Here is a 20135-nt window from a genome sequence, read left to right on the forward strand (position 1 = left end):
TTAGTGATGTTCAGGATTCCTGCACTCTGTCTGAAGTCTGGCCCTGAAGATCTGAAGTGGGAGTCTGTTCTCCTAAAATGAAATGCAAAACGTACATTAAAATCATTAGGAGTCAACATATTATTATACCCAATATCAAAATGCTTATATGGTTTAAAATGAAACTAGTGATAGTGTCACAGGATACACAAACCTGTATTACCACCTTCCTTCTGCTCAGGTAAATCCAACGTTTTCTCTGAAGATGTTGGATGGCTCTCTGTGGCTTCTGGGTTCAAAAGCAAACTTATCACTTCTTCTGCACAATTTCTTGGGGGGGTTCTTATTTAAACTATTAAATTATTACTAAAAACATTAAATGAAATTCTGCATGGCGCAGTTTCTCAAATGAATATGAAAAAGTTAGATTTATAGTATATAGATTATGTTCAGGCTATTTTGTCCTGAGAGCAAAGAGCTGATGTGAAAGTGTTAAAATGACCAGTCAGTGTAAATACAAAAAGAAAAAAACAGAAGTGATGATTTTTAATCCCTAGTACTCTCCCTCAATTTTATTTGCACTCACGACTGTACACATTGGTTATTTTGAAATAAATATGTCTTTGTAGGTGTATGAATTGAGATTCTGTTGACATTCATTGTTACAGAACAAGAACTAGATGGGTAAAGTTTGTCATGCCAAACTTTGATGTTGGCTTGAGAAAGCAAGTCTGAAACTTTAAAATAGTTATCAGTTTGAAATCTGAAGCTAATGTGGAGCCAATATGTCTACGGTTGGACAGATAGAGCTGGCCGGATAGGGTGCCAGTACTTTTAGAGTTGGCCATGTAGGGTGCTAGTACTTTTAGTATTGGGTTGATTGATAGGGTAGAGAGATCGAGAGAGCGGCGTATGTGAGTTTTGACAGTTGGAGCCAGGCTCTGAACGTTCCGCCAATGTAAGTGAATGGGAGTTTTTGGGATATTTCATCGTCTGCTACGGGAATACCGACTCCGATCAGTTTGGAAAAATATAGCCTGATCGGTCTGAAGGACTGTGGTGAGTTTGGTTGAAGTAGCTTGAAAGCTCAAGGAGTTATACCAGTCAGTTCAATGTAAGTCAAAGGGAATTTTGGCCACTTTGAGCTTCCGTAACGGGAATTCCGTAATTCCGATCACTAAGAAAAGTTAAAGTAACTCGAGTCAGAACAAGCTGAAGGTCTTTGGTGAGTTTGGTGCATGTAGCTTGAAAGCTCTGGCAGGTGTGGCAATTAAATTTTTATAAGAATAATAATAAGCTTGTAAAGCAAAACAGTATGCTAGCTTTGTCAAGTACAGAACAAACTGCTTTCCTCTAAATGTGCCTTACACTTCTCTATTTGGGTTTGAATTTATTATCACTTTGCCCCACTACCAGCTCTGAAATTAGTGAAAGGTTGCTAATCTAACACCAAATATTAAAAATAAAAATGTGTGATTACTAACATTTCAATTCTGTGCTTTATCTGATTAGGTGTTTTTAAAATTGTTAAAGGCTAATTAGATTACCTAATGGATTTGGCTCATCATCATTTCCCGTACTGATTACTTGACTCTCTGAGCTGATCTCCCTGAAGATGAGCTGTATCTTCTCCTGTGCGTGCTGTGAGCTGGATGAACCATGCACAGTATTCTCCAGGATGTCCTTAGCAAAGCGAGCTCTCAGCGATCCTGGTGCTGTCTCTTTTGCCTTACTGGGGTCAGCAGGGCCCATCATCGTCCTCCACTCCTCTACCGCATTCTCTTTAGACAGAATCAGCATTGTACATGGACCACTGGTGGAAACGGTAAGATATAGATATACCGAAAATTAGCTCGCTCATTGGATATAGGATATGATATACAATATTAAAGTGAATGTGATGACAGCAGTGTGTTTTAGGCTATTTGGGTTGATTTTAAAAAGGGGTTGATTTTGGCGAAATTCAAAAACAGCTCTGTTTGGGTACAAGGTCGAGGCGAAAAAAGTACAAAATTGATCAAAGAGAAATAGGTTCATAATGACAATGCTGTTCTAAACTGATACATATGCAGTAGGTTACAATTGTACCACAGCACTGTTGAATTCTTGAATCTGATTGGTCCGAACATGTTGATTAATTTTCTGAAGGTTCTGAGAATAGTGTTGGCCGCAAGATTTGTCATACTAATATGTTATATATGTTATGTATAGTAACAATACACACAGGGACTTGTATGACCGGCACGTCATGTAAACGGATTTTTCAAAATGTTCGTAATTATGTTATTTAACCTTTTTGGAAGGAGAGTCCAGTGTCAGCACTTTGTAGCAGTCAGACATAAAGCTGTAAAGTTTTTAGACACAGAGGACATCAAAATAATACTGAGAAACTGCAAAGCTGCATTTTTTTTTTTTTTTTTGCCTTATTAAATTCACAAGAGAGAATCTTTATGACAGTCTGGTGACTGTTATAGTTGTAATAACATAAAACTGACCCAAATCTTAGAGACTACACAGTTCGTTCTGGTCCATGATCGCAGTAACCTGCATCATTATAATTCAAACTAAAAGCATTTCCTTTAGGTGTTGATCTGCTATCACTGTAATCAGATTTGCATACAACACCAAGATTAATATACAATATAAAAATATTCATAAACTGATCAAGTTCATATCATCCATGTTAAGTAAAATTGTGTGTTTGTGAATCTGACAACTGTGATCATGTGTCACTTTAATAGCTATGCCATGTCAGGGAAGGAGCCAAAATTTGTCCTCAGAATCCCCAACTGATTAACAATAAAATTGTCTTATTGACGCTTCCAATATGCAATTTAGTTCCCAAATTGTAGGCTATAAATTATATATAAAAAAATAAATAAAGTGAAAAAAAAAAACTTCCAATACCCAGCTTGCATAAGTGTGCACTCCCCTTTATAATTGGGAATGCAGCAGTGTTCAGAATCAACCAATCACATTCAAACTCATGTTAAATACTAATTACCTGCCATCAATTAAAGTGACTGATTAACCCCAAATAAAGTACAGCTGTTCCTATAGGATTTTCCTGACATCTTCTTGGTAACATCCAACCGGAAATGCCATGGGCCAGAAAGAGCTTAAAAACTAGGTACGGGATCTCATTGTTGAAAAATATCAGTCAGGAGAAGGTTACAACAAAATTTCCAAGGCAGTGAATATACCATAGAACACTGTAAAAACAATAATCAACAATTGGGGAAAATATGGCATGACAGTGACACTACTAAGAACAGGACATCCCTCTAAAATTGATGAGAAGATTAGGAGAAAACTGGTCAGAGAGGCTGCCAAGAGGCCTACAGCAACATTAAAAGAAATTGCAGCAATTTCCGGAAAGTACTGGTTGCTCCCTACATGTGACAGCAATCTGCCAAATTCTTCATATCACTGGGCTATGAGGTAGGGTGGCAAGACAGAAGCCTTTTTTTTTTAAACAATAAATAAATAAATAAATGCATCCAATCTCCCAAAACCATGTGGAATAATGTCTAATGAGCTGATAAGATCAAAGTTCAACTTTTTGGCCGTAATACCAAAAGTTTTGCACAAATCTTTGGCACAAAAAAATCATAGCACATCATCAAAGGAACACCATCTCCACAGGGAAGCATGGTGGTGGCAGCATCATACTTTGTGGCTGTTTTTCTTCAGCTGTAGGAAACATGTTAATTCATAAAGCATTTACGTTTGCTCACAGATTTATACAAAAACACTATATATCTATATCCAGTGCCTTCCACTAATATTGGCACCCTTGGTAAATATGAGCAAAGAAGGCTGTGAAAAATAGTTTTTTTTTTTGTTTAATCTTTTGATCTTTTGTTTAAAAAAAATCACAAAAATACTCTGCTCTCATGGATATCAAACAATTGCAAATAACACACAGGTTTATCCCAAAAAAACTTTGTTAAATATAGGTTTCGCAGCAATTATTGGCACCCTTTTAGTCAATACTTTGTGCTACCTCCCTTTGCCAGGATAACGGCTCTGAGTCTTCTCCTATAATGCCTGATGAGGTTGGAGAATACATGACATGGGATCTGAGACCATTCCTCCATATAGAATCTCTCCAGATCCTTCAAATTTCAAGGTTCACTCTGGTGGACTCTCCTCTTCAGTTCACCCCACAGGTCTTCTATGGGTTCAGGTCAGGGGACTGGGATGGCCATGGCAGGACCTTGATTTTGTGGTCGGTAAACCATTTTTGTGTTGATTTTGATGTATGTTTTGGATCATTGTCCAGCTGGAAGATCCAACCACGGCCCATTTTAAGCTTTCTGGCAGAGGCAGTCAGGTTTTCAGATAGACATATAATATGTACAGAAGTAAAAGTCCATGGCAAACACTTTTACCTTGCTATAATCAGGGGAAAGTAGAATTTGTGAGAGAGTGTATATGGTCTCACCGACACATGTAGTCCACTAACTGGTTGAAGAATGGCTTGTCTGTGAGCTGTTCGTAGAATTCCTCAGCCATCTCCCTGGACAAAACCATCTCCTTCTGCTCAGAGATGGTGAATCCTGCAGCTCGGACCTCCACCAAGATCTCCTCTGTGGAACAGACATGCAACTACGATTGAAGATTTATCTAGAGGATGGTCAGTAGAGCAAAAATGAGGTAAGCTGCAGTCCTGCTTCTTCTTTTACACTGAAATATGGAAGGCCTGTGTATTGATTTAAATTATTTGTAGAAACTATTCTGTTCCCCGGTAATTTCCTCAAACATGGTAATGACAAGTAAAAGCCTGCAATAACTATTAGAACAACCTCAAGCTAATCAGGAGCTTCTAGATTTTACTTTGCATTAGCTACAGCTGCCCAATGTACCCAATGTTTACAACAACAACAAAAATTGTGGTGAATCACTCTTCTGATTTTATTCACCAAAACAGAAAGCCACCTCTCACACTTGTTTTTCATATGATTTCTTCCCTTTGTATCTAGTCTCATTGTTGCTGACATTCCTAATGATTTATATGTATACATTCATATTATTTCTGCTCACATTATATGCCTATTAGATTTTTATTATCTCTTTATTATCTTTTTAATTTCCTTACGAAGCAATTTGAGCTGCATTTTATGTATGAAAGGTGCTTTACAAATTGTTATAGTAGGAACACATTTCACAGTTCGATTAATTGCCTAACCAATAAGCCATCAAATTATTTGCCACTTGAGTAAGCGTGTGGTTTAAAAGAGAATTTTAATTGATTAAAAAACAAACTATTGTATATGCAAACAGAAACTATGGACTGCTGTTACTAACACCGAGCGGAATGTGCAGTTGCCATAAACAACCCTGATTAGTACAGTACCTCTGAGCTCCTCTGAAGTGTCAGGTTTGATAACAGCCAGTGTGCACTCTGTAGGGAAAAAGAAGCTGATCTCCTGCTCAGCCGCTTCCACGCTCTCGCTTCCATGCAGCTGGTTCACATACACACTCTCCCCTGTGAACTGAGCTCTCAGGCTTGAGAACCCCACACACGCGCGCACACACACACACACACACACACACACACACACACACACACACACACACACACACACACACACACACAACATCAATGAAGACACATCTTATTTAAAACCGTATTCATGTAAATCCACGTTGATCATTGCAATTTGAATTGAATCTGCAATCCACTCTGGGATTATTGGTAAAGATGAAAAGAGCGTGTACTATATATGTATATATATACACACACACATTACGTCTGTACAGTGAGCAGAAATAAGTATTCAGATCAGTATTCAGACTATTACCTAATACTTATTTCTCTCCCTTTATATGAATGACTCGTACCTTTGGCTGAATATCTTGATATGGCTAAATCATTTAATTTGTAAAATTATATTACAATTCTTGTCAGCAATATTATTCTTCTTACACCTAATTAATATTGAACAAAACAAAAAAAATGATAGTTAAAGTTTTTATTTACAATAAATGCAGTAGAAGCATTTTCTAATACCTTGTGCTTTTATAACAACTATAGCATCCTCTTGCATTCCTGACATCTCTGCTCTTCCAGATGTCAAACACTGCCTTTTACCAATCAGGTGTGGTCAAATTTTACTTTCTTTTGGTTCTTTTCTAAATATTTTTCAGTCAGTTATGTACTTGGTTGTGGTTTTGAAATATGGGTACATAGTATGTTTAACCAATGACTACAGTATATCAACTGTATAAATGTATCTATATCTACAGTATGTCTATACTGTATGTCTGGATCTTAAGTCTTTATATACATAAATACATAAAGTACATCTCAGAAACAACCTGCAGTGTGCTTCAGTAATAAATGTAGACATTTACATAATTCAGGAGTAGTACCTGAAGTTATTTTAAAAGCTACTCTGAAACCGAAGCAAGCGAAATCTGCTTATAATTTATAATTATACAAAATGTTAAAGCACAACAATAAGAAAACAAGAAGCAAAATCGTTCAGGAAAATGCATCTTTTCCTTAAAGAACACAAATCTGTGCCATGTATCTGCTTTTTCTTGCTCCCTAGAAATAATGTTAGTTATCAAGGTTTTTTTTCAACCAGTTGTATAAATCATTCAACATTTTGAGCCTTTATGACAGCCTGCTGTTTTTTTTCTGTGGACATCAAACATCTCTAAAGAATCAGAACTGTTTTAATTAAAGATAGGAGTTGTTGTACTGGCACTAATTGTTCAAATAGATTTGTTGAGTTAGATTGAAAAAAAATGGACCTGCACCCACTCTGTTTCTCAGATACTTTGGTAATGTTTCTCACAGCTACAATATTTCTGCTTTCTCCATGTGTTACCCAGCTCTGGATTTTACACAGATTATTGCAAAACCTAGCTCTTACATTACTTTTTTTTTCTTCTTTCATTAGCTCCATTCCATGGAAAACTCTCATTCCTTCTTAGAGAATAACTCTTCACATCTCACATAGTATTTCTATATGGGAAATCTTAAAAAGGAACAAAAAAAAACCCCAACAACTTCAAGCAGGAACAAGCAAGTCACTTGCTTTCATGTATTTTCCCAGATTGTGATTGCTAGCTATCCATCTAACCTGACAGGATTACTGAGAAGTCTTATTCATAGATGTTTAAAATTTTCACAGCTAACACTGGCCAATTAAATAAATAAACTGACTCAACAAAATTTCAGAGGGGACTTTGTATGTAATATTCAGAAATGGTCATAAACTTCACTGCTAGCACCAGTCAGCAAGCTAAAAAGTGTTAACCTGACAAGATTCCTAACTAGTCATATTAATCTTTACTGCTAGCACTAGCCAGCTAGTTAACATGAGTTAACCTGACATCATTTCTCATAGTCATATTCATACAGTAGATGAGTAAAGCCATGGACTGCTAACACCAGCCAACTAGATAACATGACATTCTGACAGGATGTTTTTATCTTTTTAAAAAGCATACATAAGCTAACTTGTGAGGACATATTTTAGGGGAACTCTATGCTCACACACAAAAACTTTCCCACTCAGAAACGTATGTCTATTGAGGGCACATACGACATCAGTGTTAACCTCACAAAGAGTAATAAGCCAGTAACAAGGCTGTTGCAAAGAAATGGGGAAACTTAAAAGAAAAAGAAGAAGAAAATCTACTTCCTCTGAATTCTGTAACTGAATTGAATTAATTTTGCTTTCAGTATAGTGATATTTGAACTTTGATATTTGAGCATTTGTCTTCTGACTACAACATACAGTTTCTCAAGGAACTTTTCTAGAATTTTCCAGACTCCACATTTTCCCACAGAAACTACAGTTTCAGTAATTGAATTAAAGCTAATAAACTCAGATGCTGTGTACCAGTTTGGCTGTTCCTGCTTTGCCTGTGTTGGGTCTTTGGGTCCCAGCAGATTTCTCCAGTGCTCCACAGCCCCCTGTTTAGCCAGAACCAGAGCCAGCACAGGACCACTACACACAGCAATACAACAAATCACATACTTTATATTAAACATGCATACAATTTTCACAGAAAATGTTTATATTTTAAACAGCACTGTTCAATTCTCAATTTTGATTCTGATATTTGCCATGAAAGGCATGCTTGACCAAAGAGCTTTAGAGTAATAGTACAGTAGAGCAATAGGCCATACTATTGCAAGAGTATGTCTTTGCAAAACGTACAAAGACATATGTTACACTACTGTAAAGTGATTACCTGGTCATGTTAGTGAGGAGAGCTTGGAAGTTTTCCTCATCTTGGTGCTGACCATAGAATTGGCGCACCTGTTCCTCTGCTAGTTCCACCTCCTTCTGCATGGCCACTGTAAATCCTGCCTCATGGATCCTTGCTAGGATCTCATCTGCCAAAACAAATCCATATTTTTATTACTCAAGTTTAATTATTATTTTTTTTTTAAAATTGATTGTCATCATACTATGACACCAAAGTAAGATTCTGTGGTTTTCTGCTTTTGGATTTGTGAGACAGAGCAGCTTGGACTGTATGACTGTGTAAGTTAGAAATCAAAGTGTCTTTACATTAGTGCTAGGTGATAGGATGATATAATCTTGATAAATTACACCACAATATGCTTGCAGAGTATCACAGGTATAGCTAGTGCTGTTGCTTACAGTAATGAGCTAGACTCTATAGCTTACAGGATGTTAACTTTTTTCTGTACCAAATGTTTCATTTTCCCCATTGTCCCATGTGATATAATTTATTTCTATTCTGTATCATAAATATCTTTGATTTATTTTAAATTCTCTTTTCCTAGCAATCTTTTAGCAAAGCTATAAATTGTATGATATTTTAACACCCACCCACCCATATGTACTACTGGGATGGTATACAAATTTCCATATATATCTCCCTTTCACTCTCTCTGCATATTTGTGCCTTTAGGTTGTATTTCCATGCAAGCAGACGCGTTTCTGGCACATGCCTCTGTTTTCTCTGGCTGCGTCAGGCTGAACGAGTGCCAGCGTCCTCTCCACAGGAGCCAGTTCCGGTTCTGGAGGTCCGAAGTTGGGGAAGAAGAAGGCCAGCTCCCTACCAGCCTCCTCGCTATCACGACTGCCGTGAAGAGCATTAAAGAGATCCTCAGTTCCATACTGAGCTCGCAGACTGGGGGAGAAAAAGAGAACGAGAAAGATGATCAGCGAGCAGAACAATATGTTGAGATGAGCTCAAGGGAGAAGGAAGAGCTGCATGGAGAGACGGAGAAAGGAAAGTGAACCAAGAGAGAAAGTCACGGAAAACGAGAGAAATGCACAGGGGTAGTGAGAATGTTAGAGAAAGAAAATTTAGAGAGGTATAGTTACACGGGAAAAAACCCCACACGCTGAACAGAGAAAGAGAGAAAGCATGAGAGAAAGAAAGAGAGAGAAAGAAGAAGAACAGATGGTGTGACTGCTGGTTCTCAGCGAGCGCAGAGAGAAGGGGAAGCTGACGATAAGCACAGGATGTGTACTGTTATAGTATCTGTTAACGCTCATATCTGTGAAAACAATATGGGACCGTCTCACTAAAAGCACACATCTGCTCTTCCTGATCTCTCTCATATTTTGTTCTATAAGATATTTGGAGCCATTTTAGATTATTCATATGGAATGTGAATGTATGAGAATGCATTAATATGGTCCTCACCTCACGATAGGTTTTAAAATTTGTCTAGTCTGCATGCAGTGAGAAGCTGCATAAATCTTTTCTCCCTCTGGCCCTGCTATCCTCAATTCACACTTCATAGAAATGTACAGTGCCACTGAGGTAACATGGTGCTGATTTGAAATAAGGTGCCACAAATGACTATTCTGAGCTCACAAGTTAAGTTTCTCGAAAACTTATTTGTGGCCACTTAATGCTTAACTTGTGGCAAGTGTTTTATCTTAAACTGAGTGAGACACAGAGAAATGAATCAAATTGGATTATTGTGGCGGCAGGAACCTAAGCATGGAGATAATATTTCATATCATGGAATGATGCATAAAAAACTCACTGGCATTGCGACATGTCTACAGTATACCATTAGCCTGCGTCACCTTAAGTAAACTGTCAAAGCGTGTAGGGCTTTTTTGTGTGTCCCTGCCAAATAATTCATGTATTATGTACGAATTCCTACAACACATTAAATTGTGGGCTTAAGTTACACAATGTGTGGCCATAAGATAATAATTGGTGGCCATGAAATTCTTAGTTTGTGGCCTGAAAATAGTAACATGTGACCTCAATATATTAATTTGAGGCCACATCTTATTTAAAAAAACAAAACAAAACAACAACAAATAACACCATGCCACCTCAGTGGCTCTGTAGAAATGAGCTGAAGGGACATAACGGAAAACTGTGGCAATGATGCAGAGCAGTGCTGTTCACACCTCTTAGTGATTCTGTAAATACTGTTGTGTATTAATATTAATATAATCAGCATTGTCATTACTTACAGGTACAAACAGTACTATATAATACTATCATTTGGTTTTTGAAAATGCGATATTTAATGCAAGGACACAGGTTAAAGGTTAAATACATATTTTGGGTGACTAGTGACCTTATTTACCTCCTCTACTGTCCGTTTTTTTTTGGGGGGGTGGGTGGGTTGGTTTGTTTATTAGTTTTTTTCCGTTAGGACGCCACAACCCTAGGATTCCTCGATATTTATATTTATATAACAATATACATTTTAGAGAATGCTTTATTTTTTATACATGTGTTAGCGCAAAATGCTGTATAATCAAATTGTGAAACTGAAATGATAAAAAGTAATGCTATAGAATGTACAAGGATTAAATAAAAGATGAAAATATATGTACAACAATAAGCAACTGGATATGAGAAAATACATAAATACACAGTGAAATGAAATCTATAAAATAGAATACAATAAAATAAATGAAATAATACAATGCCTGACAAAATGTCTCTTTGTACAATCTGAATTATTAAATAAGTAAACAATAACAACAACAACATGTCATAATAAAACCAAGCCTTTTATCTGATTATTATTTGGTAATTAATAACTTTAAGATTTTACACTAGAATGGTTTGTAGATTAATGTGTGGTATATATGACTATTAGTTGAGAAAGACTCAAGTATTTAAAGATTAAACTATATAACAACTCTTTCATAATCCATATGATGTGGCTTATATGAAGTATACCTCTCTGGATGCTCTCTCTTGGCCTCTTCTATATCTGCTGGTCCCAGGAATGCCTGCCAAGCTGAAATGACATCATCAGTACCCTCAGGATAAGAAATGACCAGAACATGGGAGGGGCCACTGGACATGAAGCGGATCAGCTCCTGAAAGTATGGCTAGGAACACACACACACACACACACACACACACAAGACATGATGCGTACACATTACCGATCTACGTCAAAGACAATTTGAGGCTCAGTTCCATGCTGTTTGGTTGTTCTGCAGAGTAAGCAAATGTAGGAACATGTACATTGTCAGCAGCTCTATTCTTAGGCTTCCACATAGTATACCTCCAGAAACAATAATAATCGCAAGGAGATAATGCATGTAGCCATTCTGCATTACAAAGACTACATATCATTTGTTCTGTATCACAAACACATCTATCCAATTGAGCCTGTAAGGGCTCTGTGGGACCTTCAGCAACTGTGAAAAAAACATTCTTATGAAATCAAAGCACACATCCTGAAAAGCTGAATGTGCATTTGAGAGGGCGATAAGACAGCCAGATAACCGGACCCTTGTGCAGTATACATGCTAGATTACACTACCTCTGCTGCTTTGTGCTGATAAAACTCCTGAGCCTCCGACTCACTCAGTGTGCGCTCCTCATGAGCCAGAATCTCAAAGCCTGCATCCTGAATCTGAGTGAAAAAAAAAACAACCCATACAGATTATTACTGCTGGAATTGGGATTATTATGCTAATTCACATACACAAGGAAATAAACATAGATTATTTTTCTATAACAGCATCTCCTGAAGTGTTTTATTTCTCTTATACTACAACAATTTTTCAAAGTTAACCATTTTTATTCATTATTCAGTTATGACACATATATTGTAATCATTTTATAGTTACATTCAATGTTCACAAAACAAGTTAGTTCCCATTATTAATTACATTAAAGCAGATATAAATGTTAGTTGCCTCATCAGCCTTTTTACTTTTTAAGAAGGAAAAAAACCCGTAGCTTGTCATTTTACTGAGAAACCCCAAAGCCATCCATCCTGAAGACTTTCCATTGTAGGAAAACTTAAAGGAACAGTATTACCTCTGACTGGTACAAAGCACTGATACTGGAGACTCCTTCCAAAAATCTTAGATCAAGATCTCCTCACAGAAAACTTCACCATATCAACAATTACATGTTTTTTTGGGTTTTTTTAAATAAATCCCTGCAGGTACTAGAGACGATATCAAATCGTTATCGTACAAGTGCAATAATATATAAACTTGTGATTTACCTGTCATCTGGCACTAATGTCAGAGCTGCTGTTATAGAAAATTAATCAACACCTTCCCACCATCACATTCAAGAATTCAATAGTACTGTGGTGTAAATCACTGTATTATATTAAGCATGTACCTTCATAATAATCTCATCTGTCTTCCCATGTGCAACAACGTCTGGCTTTATGATTCCCATTGTGTAAGGCCTGTTAGCAGGCACTAAAGGGAGGAAGGGCAAAATAATGATTATTACTTAACACTGATGGATATCTTTAGAGGGGTATTACTTCAGAATGTGTAAGTACCAAGAGCTTCTTCATATTCTTCATGTTGATGAGCTTCTATTTCCTCTTGCACTTCTTCTTTATCGATCAACCCATCATCCTCCACCTGAGACAATACATAAAAAAATAAAAATGCAACAAATACTCAGTGTTTTTCAACCTAATCTCTATTTACTGCATCTATAACATACTGTATTTGTGATTATGTGATTACCAAGAATTGTGACACATTTCCTTGTACTGAGAAAAGAATGATTATTGCATGACTCCAAACTAACCTGTACTGGCAGTCTAAAGTCAGATGTTGAATTCTGTCAATAAATATTAACAAATTCTAAACTACAACTGTTACAATGAATAAAAGTCTCACGAGACAGACATGGAAGAGTGTTTAATGTAGTTTTATCCAAATTTCCATCACTGGGGCAATATAGTACAAAGTAATTCTGGCTACTTGTGATTTCCCGAAGGTTTGAGATTCACAATCAGATCCATATAACAAAACAAGGTATAATCACAAATTGGCAAAGCTTAATCACAAATTCTTCCCTCTGTAAAAGTTGTCCCATCTCTGAAAGAACAAATTCGACAGATTTAGTGCTAACAACGTGTTTCACCCTAGAAACATGCCAATATCTCTCCATTAAAATCTTCCATGTCCACGAATACATGTACAGTACATTGAGATTATTTTACTTCACCTATCCTAACTTGTTAGGAAGCTGGGGTCAGCCATGATATAATGCTTCTGAACCAAAAAGGGTTAAAGGACTTGCTCAGGGGTCCAACAGCGGCAGTTTAGCAGCAATGAGGTTTTGAACTCATAGCTTTCTGATCATTAGGCTAGAACGTTATAAGTCAAAGGTTTTCTGTGCAGGGATGTGTTGAAATTATTGTCTGTGGTAATCGTACACATGCTAACAGATAAGTCCACAAGAATGGGGAGGATGCAGATAAATAACAGAACCTTTTACAGTTGCTAAATTGTTACTAAATGGTAGGAAGACTGTTTGTGGAATTCTCAAATGTGGGAAGATCTCTGAGATCCTGAGCTGGAGTTCTGAGTGGCTTCTGCTTTGTGATAGATATACAGCCCTATCACGCCCAAAGGATCTTGGGAAGGAGTTGTTCAATATTCGAGAGGAGATAGGAAGGTGATGGGTGTGGAAACTTTGTCACTATGGTGAAAGAGATTTATAGGAAGTTTACTAGGAGGAAGATGGGGCATCAGGTATTCATTCATGCTTGAAGGATGGTCGAGCTCACCGCAATTCGCTTAATGTCCTGCTCGAGCACCTTTTTCTCTTTGGCCAGTTCTTCCACTATCATTTTCTGCAGGAGAGGAGCATTCGCCCCTCGCAACACAGCCACAAGCTCCCCACCCTGCACACACAGGACCGGGGGAAAAAGCAGCTTTCACTGTTCACATGTAGCAAAAAAAATATCAGCCTTGTTCATTTAAATTAATTAAGTGTGTGATGATAATTAAATCGTTTAACATCATATATACTCCCTTTGGCTAAGGGTTATCAGTGGTTTTTGTGTGTCCAAACAATAAGCAAAGACTAATGCAGGTCTCTCTTCTTACAGTGTCTTGTAAGAGTAAGCCACAGACTGGACTGTTAAAATATGAAAAACTTCCTGACATTTATTCACAGAACTGATGAGTTGTGAAGGAGGACTGATAATCTTTCTTCATCGACTTACAGCATAGAACAGGAAGGTGGGCTCACATTTTCCTCTGTACTTCTCTAGTGCTTCAATGCTATCAGCTTCTGCCTTGGGAGTTAAAAAGGCACATAAATCAAAATTTTGCACACAATAGCGGCCAACTCAGAACTTATAGCAGAAGTGGTGAAGGATGTTCTTCTGTGAAAAAAGATTCCCCCAATAAACATGGAGGCATCTGATCCTAGAACAGCACTCTTGTTCTCAGATTCTCAGATTCATGTCTAATGGCTAGCTTACTATGGCAAAATGCAGCAGGTCATCTCCCAACTCATTTTTTACTTTTCTGAACAGGCTGACGACAGCACGACATGGTCCACACCACTGCTGGAACACGTCCACCACTGACAGACCAGACAGACACAGAGGATACAATACAACAAATGAACAGAAGGAATTATGGTATCAGGCTATACAGAATGTCCCAGACAGGCTAAGATAAACTTTAATAATTTTCTGAAAATATAAAAATCTAAACCATGGGTTCTCAAAGTGGGTTTTTTCTTTCTTTTTTGTTATAAGAGATCACAATCCACCATTATCAGTTATAATATAAAATATATTATTGAATTCTTATACAATCCCAATTCCGGAAATGTTGGGACAGTATGGAAAATACTAATAAAAACAAAGAGGAGTGATTTGTAAATGTACTTTGTCATGTATTTAAATATTTTTTTTTAACTGATCCATGCGACACATTCCAAAAAAGTTGGGACAGGGGCGATTTAGGACTAATAGTGATGTGACAAGTAAGATAAGAAGGTGATGTGAAACAGGTGAGGCAATCGTCTAATCATAGTACATAAGGAGCCTCAAAAAAAGGCCTAGTTCTTCAAGAGCAAGGATGGGTCGAGGCTTGCCAATCTGCCAACAGATGTATCAGTAAATAATCCAACACTTTGAGACCAACATTCCCCAAAGACAAATCGGTAGGATTTTGGGCATTTCACCTTCTACAGTGCACAATATAATTAAAAGATTCAAGGAATCCGCTCAAATCTCGGTGCGTAAAGGGCAAGGCTGAAAACCACTTCTGAATGCACGTGATCTCCGATCCCTCAGACATCACTGTCTTTAAAAACCGTCATGAGTCTGTAATGGATATCCTGACATGGGCTTGGGAATACTTTGGTAAACCTTTGTGAGTCAACACCATTCGCCGCTGCATCCTCAGATACAAGTTAAGGCTTTACTATGCAAAGCAGAAGCCTAACATCAACACTGTCCAGAAGCACTGCCCACTTCTCTGGGCTCGGTCTCATCTGAGATGGACAGGAGCACAGTGGAATCATGTTTTGTGGTCTGTTGAGTCAACATGTCAAGGTTTTTGGACAAAACAGCCGTCATGTTCTCTGGGCCAAAGAAGAAAAGCACCATCCAAGCTGTTATCAGCATCAGGTCCAAAAGACAGTGTCTGTCATGGTATGGGGGTGAGTCAGTCATCATGACATGGGTAATTTGTTCATCTGTGAGGGCATCATTAATGCTGAAAGATAAGTACACATTTTGGAGCAACATATGCTGCCATCCAGAGCAGGACAACGCCAAACCACATTCTGCCCGGATTACAAGTGCATGGTCATGTAAGCAGAGAGTGTGAGTGCTAGCATGGCCTGCCTGTTAGTCCTGACCTCTCTCCGATTGAGAATGTCTGGCACATTATGAATCTCAAAATAAGACAACGAAAGCCCTGTATAGTTGCGCAGCTGAAGAAATGCATAATGGATGAATGGGGGAAAATTCCTCTTGCCAAACTTAACCAACTGGTGTCTTCACTCAGCACCCAAACTCTTAATAAGTGTTATTTAAAAAAAAAAAAAAAAAAAAGTGATGTTACACAGTGGTAAACAGTCGACTGTCCCAACTTTTTTGGAGTGTGTTACAGTCATCAGATTTGAGATGCGTGTATATTTTCAAAAATAAATTAAATTAACATCAAATAATGTGTTAATAATGTGTTGTCAATATAGTACAGGATGAACTGAAATTGGAAACCGACTCGAACTATAGATAAAGTATACAGTCATAAATATATTAACTATGCAGCTGACAAATCACTTAATGTTTTGAAAAAGTAGATTAAGAATCTTAAAATCTATTCTGAATAACAGTTATTAAATGTATGGCATATACATTTCCCATATTCCCAAACATACACTCTTTTAGACCCAACAACTGTCATTTCAAGTTCTCCAGGAATATTCAGGACATAAACAATCTACATTAAGCTTTTGGCTGGACTTTTGTGCTACTGACTTTTTGAGTTTTGTATTCAGTCCTTCATCAATGAATTATAACCATAACTACATATTTCCCTTAGGCATAGTGCCTTGGAAAACTCATGCTGTGTCGTGAAATGAAAGTTATTTCGTTTTCCTGTGTCCTCTCACCTGTTAACCCTTTCGTGGCCAGCATCTCGCCCCATTGCTCGTCATTACTGATGGACACCTGAGATTAGAAAATGACTTTCAAGGCTGTGAAAAACACAAATACAGAGTCTGTGTGCTCCGTTAGTTATTATAAATTACCTGTAAACTAACTTCTTTCTTTTTTCCAGCCATAAAAATCCCTTTAATGTGACGAGATCAGTGATCAATAATTACAACACAACATTCATACATTCAGATCAGAGACACGATTTCTATTAACATGTAACAACTGTGTGTTGTTGTTTTTAAAAAAAAAAAAAAAAAAAAAAAAACATACGACAAAAGTAGCTGCTTTGTTTACAAAACTTCTGCCGAAGCCCTGCAGTATGCGCACGCACTTGTTTGGCGTCCTTGTTGCCTAGCATTGCAAAGGTGGGCGGGTCTCCTAAGTGGCCGTGTCGTACTTGCATGACGTCATTGGTCGGTTTTATTCCGATTTGATTTAGTATTTATTATTTTTGGCCTGTGTCTGAAATGTTGAAATAGTTTCACTATTTCAGTGAATGAAATAAATGTAAAGTTTGAATTCAGTTCTAACCTGTAGATCAGGTTTAGTTGTTGTTGTTGTTGTTTGCAGCCACAATTTCAAGTGTTACCGTTGAATTCACACATTCACCCTCATACTCATAAACTATTTAAATATTAGGCACAAATGGCAAACGTGTACCATCATATTTATTTGCTGGAGCCATTAAAGGAATTCTTTACATGTCACACATAAACCAGTTACAATGTGTTAAAATGTAACTAGTTGATGTAGATTTTAAACATTTTTTAGCCTATCAAATCAACATTTTTCCTAGTGTTATTTAAAATTGAAGTTCGATTCAATGTCACACAATGCTTACGCTTGTTTTAAGATGTCATTAATGCTTGCTTCTATTGCACTTTACATTAAACCTTTTTTGTTCAAGTTCAAGTTAACTTTATTGTCATTCATCCACATACAAAGTATACAGCTGAACGTAATATCATTTCTCTCGGACCAAGGTGATGTAAAAAAAAACAAAGAAAGAAACAACAAGACAACATATATATAAGACACATAAGGCACAATAGTACTATTTTTTATTAGTCAGTTAGTCTTAACCATTTTAATTGTGGTAGACTGTGATCTCGGACTCTATAACGGACTACCCAGCTCTTCTTAATTGAATACACTCCAAACCCCACTTTGACAACCTAGACTGTATTTATTTTATGAATATAATCCAACTATTCAAATATAAGTCACCTAAAGCAAACAGACTGGTGGAATGTTGCTGTCAAAGTATCACAAGTGGGTGCTACACATTACTGCTGGTTGAAGTTCCTCCCTAATGTCTCTATCAAAGCATATGGTCCACTGTGTGTGGTTACTCCCTGTTTCTCAGACTGTGACATTTTGGGACAAATTTAGCAGTGGCTGCAAGTCAAGTGTGTTCCTGTCCTGAAATGATCTGTAATTTCTCAGCATCTGTGAGATCAGGTACATTTGACAGTTATTGTGTAGCACTGAAAGGGAATTTTTCCTGTCTTGAATTTGTTTACAGGTATAGAGAAAGTGCTACTGTCACAACTTACTGTTTTGAAGGAACTACTCAATCACACTCTTTTCTCTTGCTGTCCTGTTGTTGTGTTGTTATTGTTTAATGTGTCCATCTGTCTGTTGCAGGCTTGAGTCTGTCAGAATCTGTCACTGCTTTAAACCTCTGATGGTGTCATGAATTCTGATAGATTATTAAGTCAGATTCAGGTCAGTAACTTGTTTTCAGATGATTACCACCTTGGCTTATTCCTTATTCCTCAATGTGGAATGATTACCACATTGGCTCATTCGTTATTATGTTTTCATGCAAGCAGCTTGTTAGTGTTATTATTATTATTATTATTATTATTATTATTATTATTATTATTATTATTATTATTATTGTTGTGGTTATTGTTGTTGTTAGTTAGTTAGTTAGTTAGTTGTTCTCATGATTTTTTTTTTGTTTTTGTTTAATTTTTCATCAGAAATATTCATGGATTAAACTGCGGATATTGTTATGTCACATTTTCCTATATCTCAAAACAGCTCTTCACTTTGTAGCTGTATGTAATAATAGTATATTAATAGTATATATGACAGTAGATGTATACCCACTTTTTTTTTTTTGAGATATCATCATACTTGTTTTTGTGCTTCAGAAACCCATTCATCCAATCAGCATTCGGCAGAGCATGACGTCACTAATATCCTCGTTCCTACACTGCCACCTTCTGGAGAGTATTGCGTTTTTTGTTTGTTTCTTCTTTTTGTAAGGTACTTTGGGTAAACAAAAAATGTTTCTCATGTGAACTTAGCAATGGGTCTTTGTCATGGGGAATTAATATTAAGTCAGTGAATACTGTTATTATACTCATTATATGTACATATTTATTAGGATGAATGTTCATGTCTGCAGGACAAGGTGCAATATTCAAAACAATACCGGGGCCCAGAGGTCCACTTTGTCTATATAAATAAATATGGAAGGTCAGCAAACCATAATCATTTTAGAAGGAGGAACAGCTGATGAGACAGAACAAAGAAAGAGCAGATGAGAGGTATGGTAAGAGGAGTATCAGAGGAGAAAGATGAAAATAAGGGGAGTTGGACAGAACATGGATGAAAATAGGAAATGAAAGAACGAGGAAGAAAGTACACAGGAAATTAAACTGTATTGTTGGAAAGTATTGGAAAAGGAGCATAAGCTTTCACAGCTGTAGACTAGTGAATGTACTGCCTATTAAGAGTTTAGAGCAGTTCCTAGTAACCAAATAATTTACTGTAACAAAGTCCAGTCCACTCAGTACTACTACTACCATTATGTAACTAATAAACCACTATGGTGCATAATAAAATAATCAATAGCAGGTTGGTATGAAACAGTGTTATTCTTATCACCTCAATTATTAGACCTAAATTATGTGGAACTGTCCTCCCTTTGAATTAGCTTTTAGTATAGAAATGAGCACAAGTGCATTAATATAAGCCTGTGGTTCGAATTACAGTCAGCACTATTGTCACAATAGTGTAACAAAAAATGAATCAACACCTTCTGATCAATCAGAATCAAGAATTCAACAGCTCTGTGGTATAATAAAAATGAATGCAATGGAAAAGGTGTAAACAAGAATCTGTCCAGTCACTGGGTGAGTGGTACATCCATGGAGCTGGTATTTGTACGTCTAATTTGTAATCAATTAATGGAAGATTTAGTAAGATTCCTAATTACATTCCCTGAGCTGTATATAATACACATTCA

The 20135-nt window shown here is 36.9% G+C and overlaps 1 protein-coding gene across 4 annotated transcripts in view; it reads right to left on the reverse strand.

Moving 5' to 3' along the window:
• nme9 (NME/NM23 family member 9) overlaps window positions 1-17486 on the reverse strand; it is a 17890-nt gene extending 404 nt beyond the window's left edge. Inside the window, exons 1-19 of one of the 4 annotated variants that reach the window (XR_008386174.1) lie at window positions 17144-17486; window positions 16966-17006; window positions 16828-16885; window positions 14675-14778; window positions 14414-14485; window positions 13973-14089; window positions 12728-12812; window positions 12559-12641; window positions 11741-11833; window positions 11146-11300; window positions 8927-9108; window positions 8197-8341; window positions 7842-7949; window positions 5339-5490; window positions 4427-4571; window positions 2984-4298; window positions 2475-2579; window positions 2272-2323; window positions 1658-1792 (exon numbers count right to left, since the gene is read on the reverse strand). Coding sequence is in view for 2 of the 4 variants with exons in the window: in XM_053627411.1 (XP_053483386.1) it covers window positions 11-72; window positions 194-268; window positions 1527-1792; window positions 4427-4571; window positions 5339-5490; window positions 7842-7949; window positions 8197-8341; window positions 8927-9108; window positions 11146-11300; window positions 11741-11833; window positions 12559-12641; window positions 12728-12812; window positions 13973-14089; window positions 14414-14485; window positions 14675-14778; window positions 16828-16885; window positions 16966-17006; window positions 17144-17276 (2076 nt within the window). In the remaining 2 variants the exon portion in view is untranslated. Of the gene's footprint in view, window positions 73-193; window positions 269-1526; window positions 1793-2271; window positions 2324-2378; window positions 4299-4426; window positions 4572-5338; window positions 5491-7841; window positions 7950-8196; window positions 8342-8926; window positions 9109-11145; window positions 11301-11740; window positions 11834-12558; window positions 12642-12727; window positions 12813-13972; window positions 14090-14413; window positions 14486-14674; window positions 14779-16827; window positions 16886-16965; window positions 17007-17143 lie in introns of those variants that run through there. The other 3 variants (XM_053627411.1, XR_008386173.1, XM_053627412.1) reach the window with 3 other exon arrangements.
• Between the last annotated feature and the right edge of the window lie 2649 nt (window positions 17487-20135).

Source organism: Ictalurus furcatus, chromosome 6, assembly GCF_023375685.1.
Source record: "Ictalurus furcatus strain D&B chromosome 6, Billie_1.0, whole genome shotgun sequence".
Taxonomy (NCBI): Eukaryota; Metazoa; Chordata; class Actinopteri; order Siluriformes; family Ictaluridae; genus Ictalurus; species Ictalurus furcatus.